The sequence below is a fragment of the Nanorana parkeri genome, unplaced genomic scaffold (genome assembly GCF_000935625.1).
Source record: "Nanorana parkeri isolate BGI_ZX_2015 unplaced genomic scaffold, ASM93562v1 scaffold2926, whole genome shotgun sequence".
NCBI classification, from domain to species: domain Eukaryota; kingdom Metazoa; phylum Chordata; class Amphibia; order Anura; family Dicroglossidae; genus Nanorana; species Nanorana parkeri.
The window spans coordinates 66,742-81,862 of NW_017309194.1; the positions used below are offsets into that span (position 1 = coordinate 66,742).

The 15,121-nt window shown below is 51.6% G+C and overlaps 1 protein-coding gene across 1 annotated transcript in view; it reads left to right on the plus strand.

The window, feature by feature from the left end:
* The window catches only part of HAO2 (hydroxyacid oxidase 2), a 14,605-nt gene extending 4,052 nt beyond the window's left edge, over positions 1–10,553 (plus strand). The window contains 5 exon segments of the mRNA XM_018574395.1: positions 1–131; positions 853–1,098; positions 1,250–1,408; positions 3,702–3,771; positions 10,447–10,553. Of these exon segments, the coding sequence (XP_018429897.1) occupies positions 1–131; positions 853–1,098; positions 1,250–1,408; positions 3,702–3,771; positions 10,447–10,502 (662 nt within the window). The 3' untranslated portion in view covers positions 10,503–10,553.
* Positions 10,554–15,121: the final 4,568 nt, after the last annotated feature.

Genomic DNA, 15,121 nt, shown 5'->3' on the forward strand with positions numbered 1-15,121 from the left:
TGTCCGAGAGGTTGGTGCGTCGGGTGGAGGCCCTGGGCTTCAAGGCTTTGGTGCTGACCGTGGACGTCCCGTACACAGGCAAGAGGAGGAGCGACATACGCAATAACTTTCGCCTCCCGCCGCATCTGAAGGTCAAAAACTTTGAAGGTGCTTTTGAGGTGAGATTTTCTTTCCTTTACATTCTGGCTAATGAGGGAAGGAGGAGAATATGGCCGACAGGAAGGTCCACATCTCCTTCCTCCGTGTTACTCTCCGTGGCTGTCAATTAGCCTGTGACTTTTATATTTTACAGTCAGCCACAACTTTCTATTCGATTCTAGTAAGAGGAGAGAAAGGTGTTACAATCGCTGCCTGTGCCCTGAATTGGGGGAGGGGGGCTCCATTCCTGGGAAGACAGGAAGTGATGGGAAATCTCACTAACAGAGACACAGACCACTGCACAGACAAGGGTTAGTCCGGTGGTCCTCAGCCTGAGTGAGACCCGGGCCAGGTAAATTCTTTCAAAACCTTCTACGCCCCAACAACAAAAAAATGAGAATCCGAAGTTCTGAGCCAAATCATTGGTGTGAGTGGGATCATAGCCCACAGAGAAGAATGCCCCCCCAAATCATTGGTGTGAGTGGGATCATAGCCCCCAGAGGAGAACAGCCCCCCAAATCATTGGTGTGAGTGGGATCATAGCCCCCAGAGAAGAACGGCCCCCCAAATCATTGGTTTCCCAAACCACTATGGGTTTGCAGTCACTACCTTTCAGACAGTCTGTCTCTCATTGAGACCATACAGAAGGGGGAGGAGTCGGAGTCTGTGCTGTGATTGAAGGAGGTCATGATAAAACAAAGGTTTGGGCTTTAGATACACCTTAATCTCACGTCTCTGTAGGAACACTGCGGCGCGGACAACTACGGCGTCCCGGCCAACACCCTGGACCCGTCCATCAGCTGGAAGGATATCTTTTGGCTGCGGAATCTGACCCGCCTGCCGATCATCATCAAGGGAATACTGACGAAGGAAGACGCGGAGTTGGCGGTTGAGCACGGTGTCCAGGGCATCATCGTATCCAATCACGGAGGTCGCCAGTTGGACGGGGAACTCGCCACGGTATGCAAAATATCCGGAGGGGGGATAGATAGAGTATTGAGTATTGGTGAACCCAACTGGACTGCTCCATACACAGTAGTAGCGTGTACATTGGACGCATCGTTGTCTGTCTGTGTCTCACGTGTATCTATTTATCTCCACGTTGTCACAGATCGATGCTCTGTCTGAGATCGTGGACGCGGTCCAGGGCCGAATCGAGGTGTACATTGATGGAGGCATACGGACAGGAAGTGATGTCCTGAAGGCCTTGGCCCTGGGAGCAAAGTGTGTGTTCATTGGGCGCCCTGTTGTGTGGGGTCTTGCATACAAGGTGTGTCTACTGGGGAATATTTGCTGTCAATCAATTATTGAAATATTGTTAATAGACCGGATACATTCTAAATATAGAGCCATTTATCCAACTGTCCCTCCAGAGCCGCCATTTATAGACCAGATACATCCTAAATATAGAGCCATTTATCCAACTGTCCCTCCAGAGCCGCCATTTATAGACCAGATACATCCTAAATATAGAGCCATTTATCCAACTGTCCCTCCAGAGCCGCCATTTATAGACCAGATACATCCTAAATATAGAGCCATTTATCCAACTGTCCCTCCAGAGCCGCCATTTATAGACCAGATACATCCTAAATATAGAGCCATTTATCCAACTGTCCCTCCAGAGCCGCCATTTATAGACCAGATACATCCTAAATATAGAGCCATTTATCCAACTGTCCCTCCAGAGCCGCCATTTATAGACCAGATACATCCTAAATATAGAGCCATTTATCCAACTGTCCCTCCAGAGCCGCCATTTATAGACCGGATACATCCTAAATATAGAGCCATTTATCCAACTGTCCATCCAGAGCCGCCATTTATAGACCGGATACATCCTAAATATAGAGCCATTTATCCAACTGTCCATCCAGAGCCGCCATTTATAGACCGGATACATCCTAAATATAGAGCCATTTATCCAACTGTCCATCCAGAGCCGCCATTTATAGACCGGATACATCCTAAATATAGAGCCATTTATCCAACTGTCCATCCAGAGCCGCCATTTATAGACCGGATACATCCTAAATATAGAGCCATTTATCCAACTGTCCATCCAGAGCCGCCATTTATAGACCGGATACATCCTAAATATAGAGCCATTTATCCAACTGTCCATCCAGAGCCGCCATTTATAGACCGGATACATCCTAAATATAGAGCCATTTATCCAACTGTCCATCCAGAGCCGCCATTTATAGACCGGATACATCCTAAATATAGAGCCATTTATCCAACTGTCCATCCAGAGCCGCCATTTATAGACCGGATACATCCTAAATATAGAGCCATTTATCCAACTGTCCATCCAGAGCCGCCATTTATAGACCGGATACATCCTAAATATAGAGCCATTTATCCAACTGTCCATCCAGAGCCGCCATTTATAGACCGGATACATCCTAAATATAGAGCCATTTATCCAACTGTCCATCCAGAGCCGCCATTTATAGACCGGATACATCCTAAATATAGAGCCATTTATCCAACTGTCCATCCAGAGCCGCCATTTATAGACCGGATACATCCTAAATATAGAGCCATTTATCCAACTGTCCATCCAGAGCCGCCATTTATAGACCGGATACATCCTAAATATAGAGCCATTTATCCAACTGTCCATCCAGAGCCGCCATTTATAGACCGGATACATCCTAAATATAGAGCCATTTATCCAACTGTCCATCCAGAGCCGCCATTTATAGACCGGATACATCCTAAATATAGAGCCATTTATCCAACTGTCCATCCAGAGCCGCCATTTATAGACCGGATACATCCTAAATATAGAGCCATTTATCCAACTGTCCATCCAGAGCCGCCATTTATAGACCGGATACATCCTAAATATAGAGCCATTTATCCAACTGTCCATCCAGAGCCGCCATTTATAGACCGGATACATCCTAAATATAGAGCCATTTATCCAACTGTCCATCCAGAGCCGCCATTTATAGACCGGATACATCCTAAATATAGAGCCATTTATCCAACTGTCCATCCAGAGCCGCCATTTATAGACCGGATACATCCTAAATATAGAGCCATTTATCCAACTGTCCATCCAGAGCCGCCATTTATAGACCGGATACATCCTAAATATAGAGCCATTTATCCAACTGTCCATCCAGAGCCGCCATTTATAGACCGGATACATCCTAAATATAGAGCCATTCATCCAACTGTCCCTCCAGAGCCGCCATTTATAGACCGGATACATCCTAAATATAGAGCCATTTATCCAACTGTCCACCCAGAGCCGCCATTTATAGACCGGATACATCCTAAATATAGAGAGAGTTGTGGCTGGAAGTGTCCCCGTTGAACGATTTCTCCTCAGTTCCTGTTTTAAGTCGGCCATTTTGGATTTCCCATCACAGTCCGTACTGGAGACAAAAGTCAGCAGGATAAATCTCCCCCTCAGAGACACAACCAGCGATAAAACCTGACCGGAGTCCTGACTTTATGTGTAACTTATAAGAACGTCTCAGATTTACATACACAGCGATTTTTGGGGTTGTCGTTCAGTAACTCTCTACCCCTTCTTTTACTATTAGGGAGAAGAGGGTGTCCGGGGGGTGCTGCAAATTCTGACTGATGAGTTTCGTTTGTCCATGGCACTCTCAGGTAAGAATGTGACATCACAATATATTATTATATATGTATATAGCTCTGACCTATACCGCAGCGCTGTACAGAGAACACTGAGCCAGTCACATCAGTCTCTGTACAGAGGAGCTTACACTCTAATGTCCCCTCCCACAGTCACATCAGTCTCTGTACAGAGGAGCTTACACTCTAATGTCCCCTCCCCCAGGGATAGCAAGCAAAACAGGCTACTATACTTACAATAGCAAACTAGTTACATACAAATCTGTACCCAATGTAACCGTACACAATACAATAATAGAAAAAGATGTGATAAATTATCAGAATAATTCACCCTGCGCGCTGTCAATTAGAATTGTAAACAAAAACACTAATAAAATGTAATCGCTATGATTTCGGAGTAAAAGTTAATTCTTCATGTATGATCAATATCTCACCAATCCTTCAAAAGAAAATGTTCAGAGTCTTATTGGATGAGATGACGGCTCGTTTTCGGCAGCGAGGGTTAAGTCTTATCGATGGTCAATGAGTGACAGTCCTTTGGTTATATCCAGGAAGTTTTCTCCAGACTCTTCTTCCTCTCTCCTGGTATTTTATATGGTTGGGAAGCATTGTTCATATTGGCGACTCCTCAACCACTATTTTGCTTTCTTCCTATTGATCGGTTCAGAAATGGTAGTTGATTGGTATGATTCACTCATATCGTCTGCGCTCAGTTGAGTAAGCCTTGGATGTGTTTGATAACTTACTCAACCTTAAGGTGCCCATGCGCTGCACGATTCTCGTACGAGAATGGCGGGAAATCCCGCGATCGTACCCGCGATGGCGGGAAATCCCGCGATCGTACGAGAATCGTGCAGTGTATGGAAGACGTGCGACCGTCTCTACTGTACGGTCGCACGTCTTCCGTCGAACCGGCATGTTTGAAGACCCCATAGTTCTCCTTTAGTGGCGCGAGGTCCCCCGATCGTACGAGAAGCGTGCAGTGTATGGAAGACGTGCGACCGTCTCTACTGTACGGTCGCACGTCTTCCGTCGAACCGGCATGTTTGAAGACCCCATAGTTCTCCTTTAATTTCTCATATAGGGAAAAGATATCCTTAATCTGGGTCTTTCTTGCTTCATTTCTTTTATTTACTGACCTTGAAGTCTTAAAGGTCTTCCAGCATTGTCAATTGTGATTCCATGGTTACTCAAATCTTAGACTTCATTTGCAATGTTTATCTCTTTGAATTTAGTTGGTTAGTACAATAGCTGGTTCCTCAAGGGTCCCCCTGTATTGTTTGTTCATTGCTTAGTTTTGTACACAATGGGCTGTTTTGGTTGATTAATTTACCTGTCCAGCACAGACTTCTGGACCCTTGCACAGAAAAGTTTGATTTAGTTTCTGTACAAGTCATAGTTCATCAGTTTTTGTAATTTTATATAGAAATACCCTGACACTGTACAGAGGAGCTGACACTCTAATGTCCCCTCCCCCCCACACAGTCACATCAGTCTCTGTACAGAGGAGCTTACACTCTAATGTCCCCTCCCCCACAATCACATCAGTCTCTGTACAGAGGAGCTTACACTCTAATGTCCCCTCCCCCACAATCACATCAGTCTCTGTACAGAGGAGCTTACACTCTAATGTCCCCTCCCCCACAATCACATCAGTCTCTGTACAGAGGAGCTTACACTCTAATGTCCCCTCCCCCCCACAGTCACATCAGTCTCTGTACAGAGGAGCTTACACTCTAATGTGCAATCATTCCAGAGTCTGTGTACTCCGGTGGTGACAACAAAAGGGAGAGAAACACATACACAGGAAGAGATGGTGAGATTGTTAATGAGAGAGGTTGGTGGGGTCACTGGGGTGGAGAGGAGGAGAGCATCTTGGTTCCCATCATAGAGGCCCATAAACCTGTCCTGGTTCCTACCATAGAGCCCATAGACCTGTCCTGGTTCCCATCGTAGAGGCCCATAGACCTGTCCTGGTTCCCGTCATAGGGGCCCATAGACCTGTCCTGTTCCCATCATAGAGGCCCATAAACCTGTCCTGGTTCCTACCATAGAGCCCATAGACCTGTCCTGGTTCCCATCGTAGAGGCCCATAGACCTGTCCTGGTTCCCGTCATAGGGGCCCATAGACCTGTCCTGTTCCCATCATAGAGGCCCATAAACCTGTCCTGGTTCCTACCATAGAGCCCATAGACCTGTCCTGGTTCCCATCGTAGAGGCCCATAGACCTGTCCTGGTTCCCGTCATAGGGGCCCATAGACCTGTCCTGTTCCCATCATAGAGGCCCATAAACCTGTCCTGGTTCCTACCATAGAGCCCATAGACCTGTCCTGGTTCCCATCGTAGAGGCCCATAGACCTGTCCTGGTTCCCGTCATAGGGGCCCATAGACCTGTCCTGTTCCCATCATAGAGGCCCATAAACCTGTCCTGGTTCCTACCATAGAGCCCATAGACCTGTCCTGGTTCCCATCGTAGAGGCCCATAGACCTGTCCTGGTTCCCGTCATAGGGGCCCATAGACCTGTCCTGTTCCCATCATAGAGGCCCATAAACCTGTCCTGGTTCCTACCATAGAGCCCATAGACCTGTCCTGGTTCCCATCGTAGAGGCCCATAGACCTGTCCTGGTTCCCGTCATAGGGGCCCATAGACCTGTCCTGTTCCCATCATAGAGGCCCATAAACCTGTCCTGGTTCCTACCATAGAGCCCATAGACCTGTCCTGGTTCCCATCGTAGAGGCCCATAGACCTGTCCTGGTTCCCGTCATAGGGGCCCATAGACCTGTCCTGTTCCCATCATAGAGGCCCATAAACCTGTCCTGGTTCCTACCATAGAGCCCATAGACCTGTCCTGGTTCCCATCGTAGAGGCCCATAGACCTGTCCTGGTTCCCGTCATAGGGGCCCATAGACCTGTCCTGTTCCCATCATAGAGGCCCATAAACCTGTCCTGGTTCCTACCATAGAGCCCATAGACCTGTCCTGGTTCCCATCGTAGAGGCCCATAGACCTGTCCTGGTTCCCGTCATAGGGGCCCATAGACCTGTCCTGTTCCCATCATAGAGGCCCATAAACCTGTCCTGGTTCCTACCATAGAGCCCATAGACCTGTCCTGGTTCCCATCGTAGAGGCCCATAGACCTGTCCTGGTTCCCGTCATAGGGGCCCATAGACCTGTCCTGTTCCCATCATAGAGGCCCATAAACCTGTCCTGGTTCCTACCATAGAGCCCATAGACCTGTCCTGGTTCCCATCGTAGAGGCCCATAGACCTGTCCTGGTTCCCGTCATAGGGGCCCATAGACCTGTCCTGTTCCCATCATAGAGGCCCATAAACCTGTCCTGGTTCCTACCATAGAGCCCATAGACCTGTCCTGGTTCCCATCGTAGAGGCCCATAGACCTGTCCTGGTTCCCGTCATAGGGGCCCATAGACCTGTCCTGTTCCCATCATAGAGGCCCATAAACCTGTCCTGGTTCCTACCATAGAGCCCATAGACCTGTCCTGGTTCCCATCGTAGAGGCCCATAGACCTGTCCTGGTTCCCGTCATAGGGGCCCATAGACCTGTCCTGTTCCCATCATAGAGGCCCATAAACCTGTCCTGGTTCCTACCATAGAGCCCATAGACCTGTCCTGGTTCCCATCGTAGAGGCCCATAGACCTGTCCTGGTTCCCGTCATAGGGGCCCATAGACCTGTCCTGTTCCCATCATAGAGGCCCATAAACCTGTCCTGGTTCCTACCATAGAGCCCATAGACCTGTCCTGGTTCCCATCGTAGAGGCCCATAGACCTGTCCTGGTTCCCGTCATAGGGGCCCATAGACCTGTCCTGTTCCCATCATAGAGGCCCATAAACCTGTCCTGGTTCCTACCATAGAGCCCATAGACCTGTCCTGGTTCCCATCGTAGAGGCCCATAGACCTGTCCTGGTTCCCGTCATAGGGGCCCATAGACCTGTCCTGTTCCCATCATAGAGGCCCATAAACCTGTCCTGGTTCCTACCATAGAGCCCATAGACCTGTCCTGGTTCCCATCGTAGAGGCCCATAGACCTGTCCTGGTTCCCGTCATAGGGGCCCATAGACCTGTCCTGTTCCCATCATAGAGGCCCATAAACCTGTCCTGGTTCCTACCATAGAGCCCATAGACCTGTCCTGGTTCCCATCGTAGAGGCCCATAGACCTGTCCTGGTTCCCGTCATAGGGGCCCATAGACCTGTCCTGTTCCCATCATAGAGGCCCATAAACCTGTCCTGGTTCCTACCATAGAGCCCATAGACCTGTCCTGGTTCCCATCGTAGAGGCCCATAGACCTGTCCTGGTTCCCGTCATAGGGGCCCATAGACCTGTCCTGTTCCCATCATAGAGGCCCATAAACCTGTCCTGGTTCCTACCATAGAGCCCATAGACCTGTCCTGGTTCCCATCGTAGAGGCCCATAGACCTGTCCTGGTTCCCGTCATAGGGGCCCATAGACCTGTCCTGTTCCCATCATAGAGGCCCATAAACCTGTCCTGGTTCCTACCATAGAGCCCATAGACCTGTCCTGGTTCCCATCGTAGAGGCCCATAGACCTGTCCTGGTTCCCGTCATAGGGGCCCATAGACCTGTCCTGTTCCCATCATAGAGGCCCATAAACCTGTCCTGGTTCCTACCATAGAGCCCATAGACCTGTCCTGGTTCCCATCGTAGAGGCCCATAGACCTGTCCTGGTTCCCGTCATAGGGGCCCATAGACCTGTCCTGTTCCCATCATAGAGGCCCATAAACCTGTCCTGGTTCCTACCATAGAGCCCATAGACCTGTCCTGGTTCCCATCGTAGAGGCCCATAGACCTGTCCTGGTTCCCGTCATAGGGGCCCATAGACCTGTCCTGTTCCCATCATAGAGGCCCATAAACCTGTCCTGGTTCCTACCATAGAGCCCATAGACCTGTCCTGGTTCCCATCGTAGAGGCCCATAGACCTGTCCTGGTTCCCGTCATAGGGGCCCATAGACCTGTCCTGTTCCCATCATAGAGGCCCATAAACCTGTCCTGGTTCCTACCATAGAGCCCATAGACCTGTCCTGGTTCCCATCGTAGAGGCCCATAGACCTGTCCTGGTTCCCGTCATAGGGGCCCATAGACCTGTCCTGTTCCCATCATAGAGGCCCATAAACCTGTCCTGGTTCCTACCATAGAGCCCATAGACCTGTCCTGGTTCCCATCGTAGAGGCCCATAGACCTGTCCTGGTTCCCGTCATAGGGGCCCATAGACCTGTCCTGTTCCCATCATAGAGGCCCATAAACCTGTCCTGGTTCCTACCATAGAGCCCATAGACCTGTCCTGGTTCCCATCGTAGAGGCCCATAGACCTGTCCTGGTTCCCGTCATAGGGGCCCATAGACCTGTCCTGTTCCCATCATAGAGGCCCATAAACCTGTCCTGGTTCCTACCATAGAGCCCATAGACCTGTCCTGGTTCCCATCGTAGAGGCCCATAGACCTGTCCTGGTTCCCGTCATAGGGGCCCATAGACCTGTCCTGTTCCCATCATAGAGGCCCATAAACCTGTCCTGGTTCCTACCATAGAGCCCATAGACCTGTCCTGGTTCCCATCGTAGAGGCCCATAGACCTGTCCTGGTTCCCGTCATAGGGGCCCATAGACCTGTCCTGTTCCCATCATAGAGGCCCATAAACCTGTCCTGGTTCCTACCATAGAGCCCATAGACCTGTCCTGGTTCCCATCATAGAGTCCCATTAACCTGTCCTGGTTCTCATCATTGAGGCCCATAGACCTGTCCTGGTTCCCATCGTAGAGGCCCATAGACCTGTCCTGGTTCCCATCATAGAGCCCATAAACCTGTCCTGGTTCCCACCAAAAAGGCCCATAGACCTGTCCTAGTTCCCACCATAGAGGCCCATAGACCTGTCCTGGTTCCCATCATAGAGGCCCATAAGCCTGTCCTGGTTCCCATCATAGAGGCCCATAGACCTGTCCTGGTTCCCATCATAGAGGCCCATAGACCTGTCCTGGTTCCCATCATAGAGGCCCATAAACCTGTCCTGGTTCCCATCGTAGAGGCCCATAGACCTGTCCTGGTTCCCATCATAGAGGCCCATAAACCTGTCCTGGTTCCTACCATAGAGCCCATAGACCTGTCCTGGTTCCCATCATAGAGGCCCATAGACCTGTCCTGGTTCCCATCATAGAGGCCCATAGACCTGTCCTGGTTCCCATCATAGAGGCCCATAGACCTGTCCTGGTTCCCATCATAGAGCCCATAAACCTGTCCTGGTTCCCATCATAGAGGCCCATAGACCTGTCCTGGTTCCCATCATAGAGCCCATAAACCTGTCCTGGTTCCTACCATAGAGCCCATAGACCTGCCCTGGTTCCTACCATAGAGCCCATAAACCTGTCCTGGTTCCCATCATAGAGCCCATAAACCTGTCCTGGTTCCTACCATAGAGCCCATAGACCTGCCCTGGTTCCTACCATAGAGCCCATAAACCTGTCCTGGTTCCCATCATAGAGCCCATAAACCTGTCCTGGTTCCTACCATAGAGCCCATAGACCTATCCTGGTTCCCATCATAGAGGCCCATAGACCTGACATGAAGGTAGAACTGTGGATACCAACTGCAGGCGGCGTCTGACCTCACAACCCATAATCCTCAGCGCCTGACATCACGCTCTCTCTTTGTTTTTTTTTAGGCTGCCGAAATGTTACCGAAATCAACCGAAACCTCGTTCAGTTCTCTAAACTCTGACATGGCTGTGCAGGAGCTGAAAGAAAAGCAACTACAGGAAACACCTCACCCAACCCCTCCCGGCCATCACCTGTCAGGAATGGGATGGGGGGAGGGGATTCAAGTGCCGAAATCCTCTTATCCTGATGAATTGTGAATGGCGGGATACGATGACATCATCACCACGTGCCTTACCCTGAGCCCGCCCCTCTCTGACCCTCCCCCACAGACAGGTCCCCTTTATAGAGACGGGGGAGAGAATGACAAATAATGGATACAAAGTGATACATGTAATATAAAAAAAGAACTCCGTCACATGTTCTAATCACATGTCACATGTTCCTACCGCACGTCACATGTCCCTACCGCACGTCACATGTCCCTACCGCATGTCACATGACCCAATAACACGTCGCATGTTCCAATCACATGTCCCTATCGCACGTCACATGTCCCTATCGCATGTCACATGTCCCAATCACACATCACGTGTCCCAATCACACGTCGCGTGTTCCAACCACACGTCACGTGTTCCAATCACATGTTCTAGTCACACTCCCGACAAGTCCTCCGTTGTATCCGATTCCCCGCAATATAAACCTTTAAAGCTGCAGCAGCTCTTTAAGCCCCGCCTCCATTTCCTGTCATTACCTCCTCCCAATGCTCTGACGGCGATTAGCCGGCCTCTGGTTGCTGCAGACTTTAGCTGTGCGTTCTGCTGATCAGTCTACCAGAGTGTCATCAAGCCGCTGATCAGCAGAACGCACAGCTAAACCCTTCAGCAACCAGGGGATGCCGAAATGCGTTCGCTCAGGGAAGAGCAGTACGGTGGCTCATGGCAGGGATGCACGACTGAAGGGATGCGTGTTCTTTCACATGACGCCCAAGGCACGGCGCTGTAACCTTTACAGGAGCCTGCCAGGCCCCTCCCACCACACATGACCAGCAGGCGGACCAAGTGATGATGTCACTGGGTCTCAAAAGAGGCATTTTGGATTGCAATGTTTTAATTTGACCACCAACTCCCTGTTGTGCTCCTGCACGAGCTCCGCCCCCCAATCAGCGTGATGCAAGGGGGAGGGGGGTCCGGGCGCGTAGTTTGAGAGGGTGGACAGCCGACAGATAATCATGTGTGTGATTTAGAACGGAGTTCTTTTTTTTTTTGAAGGGCCCGCTCAGCGCTCGGCGTCTCTGATGTGCGTTGCCAATGGGCCCTGAATCCTGTCATCCAATCATATCACAGAACACACGGCTCTGACAGTCCAGCGCAGGATACTGTCCATACGGCGCTCCGCCCCCCCACTGATCCCAGCTCCGCGCTCGCAGCATCATTACCTCATCCAGACAGACGTCCAATCCCCGCCCATTTCTACCGCCACCCCGGAGGCCAATCCGAACCCGCAAGGTGATCAATAAACACGCTGAAAACCAACATGGCCGCCGCGTGTCTGTTATGTCGTCGTCCCGGCTCCTCCCCTTTACTGAAACGGCTCACTCTGATTTCACTGCACACTGCGAGCTCCTCATAATGGGCACAGCGGGTGTACAGACCCGGGAACTCAGCACAGGGGGGGTGGGAGCTCCTCATAATGGGCACAGCGGGGGTACAGACCCGGGAACTCAGCACAGGGGGGGTGGGAGCTCCTCATAATGGGCACAGCGGGGGTACAGACCCGGGAACTCAGCACAGGGGGGGTGGGAGCTCCTCATAATGGGCACAGCGGGGGTACAGACCCGGGAACTCAGCACAGGGGGGGTGGGAGCTCCTCATAATGGGCACAGCGGGGGTACAGACCCGGGAACTCAGCACAGGGGGGGTGGGAGCTCCTCATAATGGGCACAGCGGGGGTACAGACCCGGGAACTCAGCACAGGGGGGGTGGGAGCTCCTCATAATGGGCACAGCGGGGGTACAGACCCGGGAACTCAGCACAGGGGGGGTGGGAGCTCCTCATAATGGGCACAGCGGGGGTACAGACCCGGGAACTCAGCACAGGGGGGGTGGGAGCTCCTCATAATGGGCACAGCGGGGGTACAGACCCGGGAACTCAGCACAGGGGGGGTGGGAGCTCCTCATAATGGGCACAGCGGGGGTACAGACCCGGGAACTCAGCACAGGGGGGGTGGGAGCTCCTCATAATGGGCACAGCGGGGGTACAGACCCGGGAACTCAGCACAGGGGGGGTGGGAGCTCCTCATAATGGGCACAGCGGGGGTACAGACCCGGGAACTCAGCACAGGGGGGGTGGGAGCTCCTCATAATGGGCACAGCGGGGGTACAGACCCGGGAACTCAGCACAGGGGGGGTGGGAGCTCCTCATAATGGGCACAGCGGGGGTACAGACCCGGGAACTCAGCACAGGGGGGGTGGGAGCTCCTCATAATGGGCACAGCGGGGGTACAGACCCGGGAACTCAGCACAGGGATGGTGGGGGCCCCTCATAATGGGCACAGCGGGTGTAGAGAAGCCCTCCCATCCCTTGTATGTAGGGAGCTGTTCCCATGTCGTCTCCGCACACAAGGACGATGCGAGGAGCTGACACTCCGTAATCTCCAGCTCAGGGTCAGCGCGGAGGGAGGGACCGGCCAAGGACACTTTGTGACTTTTATCTCTCCTCCGTGTATCACGCAGACTGCACCAGGACACGTCCAGTCTATGGAGGCCAGGAAGGGATCCGGCCTTGTCTGTGATTACTCTGAAGGGCAGTGCAATGGCTTCCCTTAAAGAGACCCTGTCACCTATTCTGGGCAAAGTGTCAGCTGTGGCGGCTGCATTAGCTTTCTATTCATCAGGCTTTTCTTTCCTTAATGTTCACCCAGTGATCCTGCCAGCAGCACATTTCCTGCCCCAGGGTGACAACATGCACCCGACATACCACATCTCTAAAGTCATGGTTGTCACCCAGATTGGACCTCAAACAAATATGTCTTCTCTTCTCTATGTATATATGTCTCATTGATTGTATATAAATATATACACTATACTACCAAAAGTATTGGGACGCCTTTACACGCACATGAACTCTAATGGCATTCCAGACGCTGAAGGGCAGAAGAACAGAGGCAGCAATGGAAGTCGCACATCTCGAGGTTGTCATAACACAAGCGGAGCGCGCGCAGCCCAATCCGAGGAGAACTCCGAATACTGATAAATCTACATCGCACCCCCCTGCCCCTCCCCCAGCAACACATTCCCCCAAAAATGTCACCCAATGCACAGCACTCGGCTCCAGAACTTGAGAGACGGACCTGTTTATAGAGATAGTAAAGTTGAATCTGCTTACTGCGCCTTCACTGGCTCCTCCCCTCAGCGGCCTGGATTGTAGTTCTGGGAGGCCAAGGTTGTCCCCTCCGTCATTTAATTGCCGGCTTCCTCCCATTGATATTTTGTTTCACCATCAGATTCAGTCACACAGTACCCGGACCCCCATACATGTCCCCCATGTCAGTACCCGGACCCCCATACATGTCCCCCAGGGCAGTACCCGGATCCACATACATGCCCCCATGTCAGTACCCGGACCCCCATACATGTCCCCCATGTCAGTACCCGGACCCCCATACATGTCCCCCAGGGCAGTACCCGGACCCCCATACATGTCCCCCAGGTCAGTACCCGACCCCCATACATGTCCCCCAGGGCAGTACCTGGACTCCCATTCACCTTTTATGGCCAATAACTTGCATATAAGCCTTCAAAATGGGGACATTTGATTTTCTGAGTTCTGGTCCCCATAGACTTTCAGTGAGTTTGAGTTAGAGCCAAGCTCAGGTGTGTTGGGCCCATCACTAGTTTTAGGTGCTTACCTCATGTCTGTCCCTTACAACCATCCCCATCTCACCTTTAAGGTCCTTCATAAAGATTTCAATAGCTGCCAATGTTTCCATTATTCTTGAATCTGAGGATGTAGAACATTGGCAAAGTTAGAAGATTAAACTCCCGTCATCTCTTCCCTGTCCTCCTGTCATCTCTTCCCTGTCCTCCCGTCATAGTACCCGGACCCCCCATACATGTCCCCCAGGGCAGTACCCGGACCCCCATGCCCTTTTTAGGGCCAATAACTTGCATATAAGCCCTCTTAAAGTTTCTGAGAGTTCTACCCCTCCCCCTCCCCCCACCATAGACTTGCATTGAATTTGAGTTTGAACTTTTTGGACGATCGAATGTTCAGATACGAACTGAACTCGGGCCTTATCAGCCCATCAATAATGCCGAACATCTCCCAGTGATCTCCTCCTCTCAGGTACAATTGCCCCTTGCCGGCCTCAGGAAAGCAGTCAGTTCGTACAAGTGAACCGCGCATCAAATTAAGGACTCATTCACACTGGAATCGGCCGGCACGTAGAGGGGGCACGTATCGGGCCGCCCCCGGGGAGGACAGGTGCTGCGTGTGATTAGTACGCAGCCCCCGCCCTTCTCTATGGGACTACGCGGCCGTACGCCGCCCTACGCTCACCTCAAGTGCGCGTGTCCCGGCTCGGACGCAGACAGGATCCATATTGTCAGCGTATGAGTATACTCACCCGTACGGACATGCAGGGCGGGTGAGCGTAGGGGAGGGGACGGCCGCGTACTCCCATAGAGAAGGACGGGGGCTGCGTACTAATCACACGCAGCAGCTGTCCTTCCCTGGAGCTGC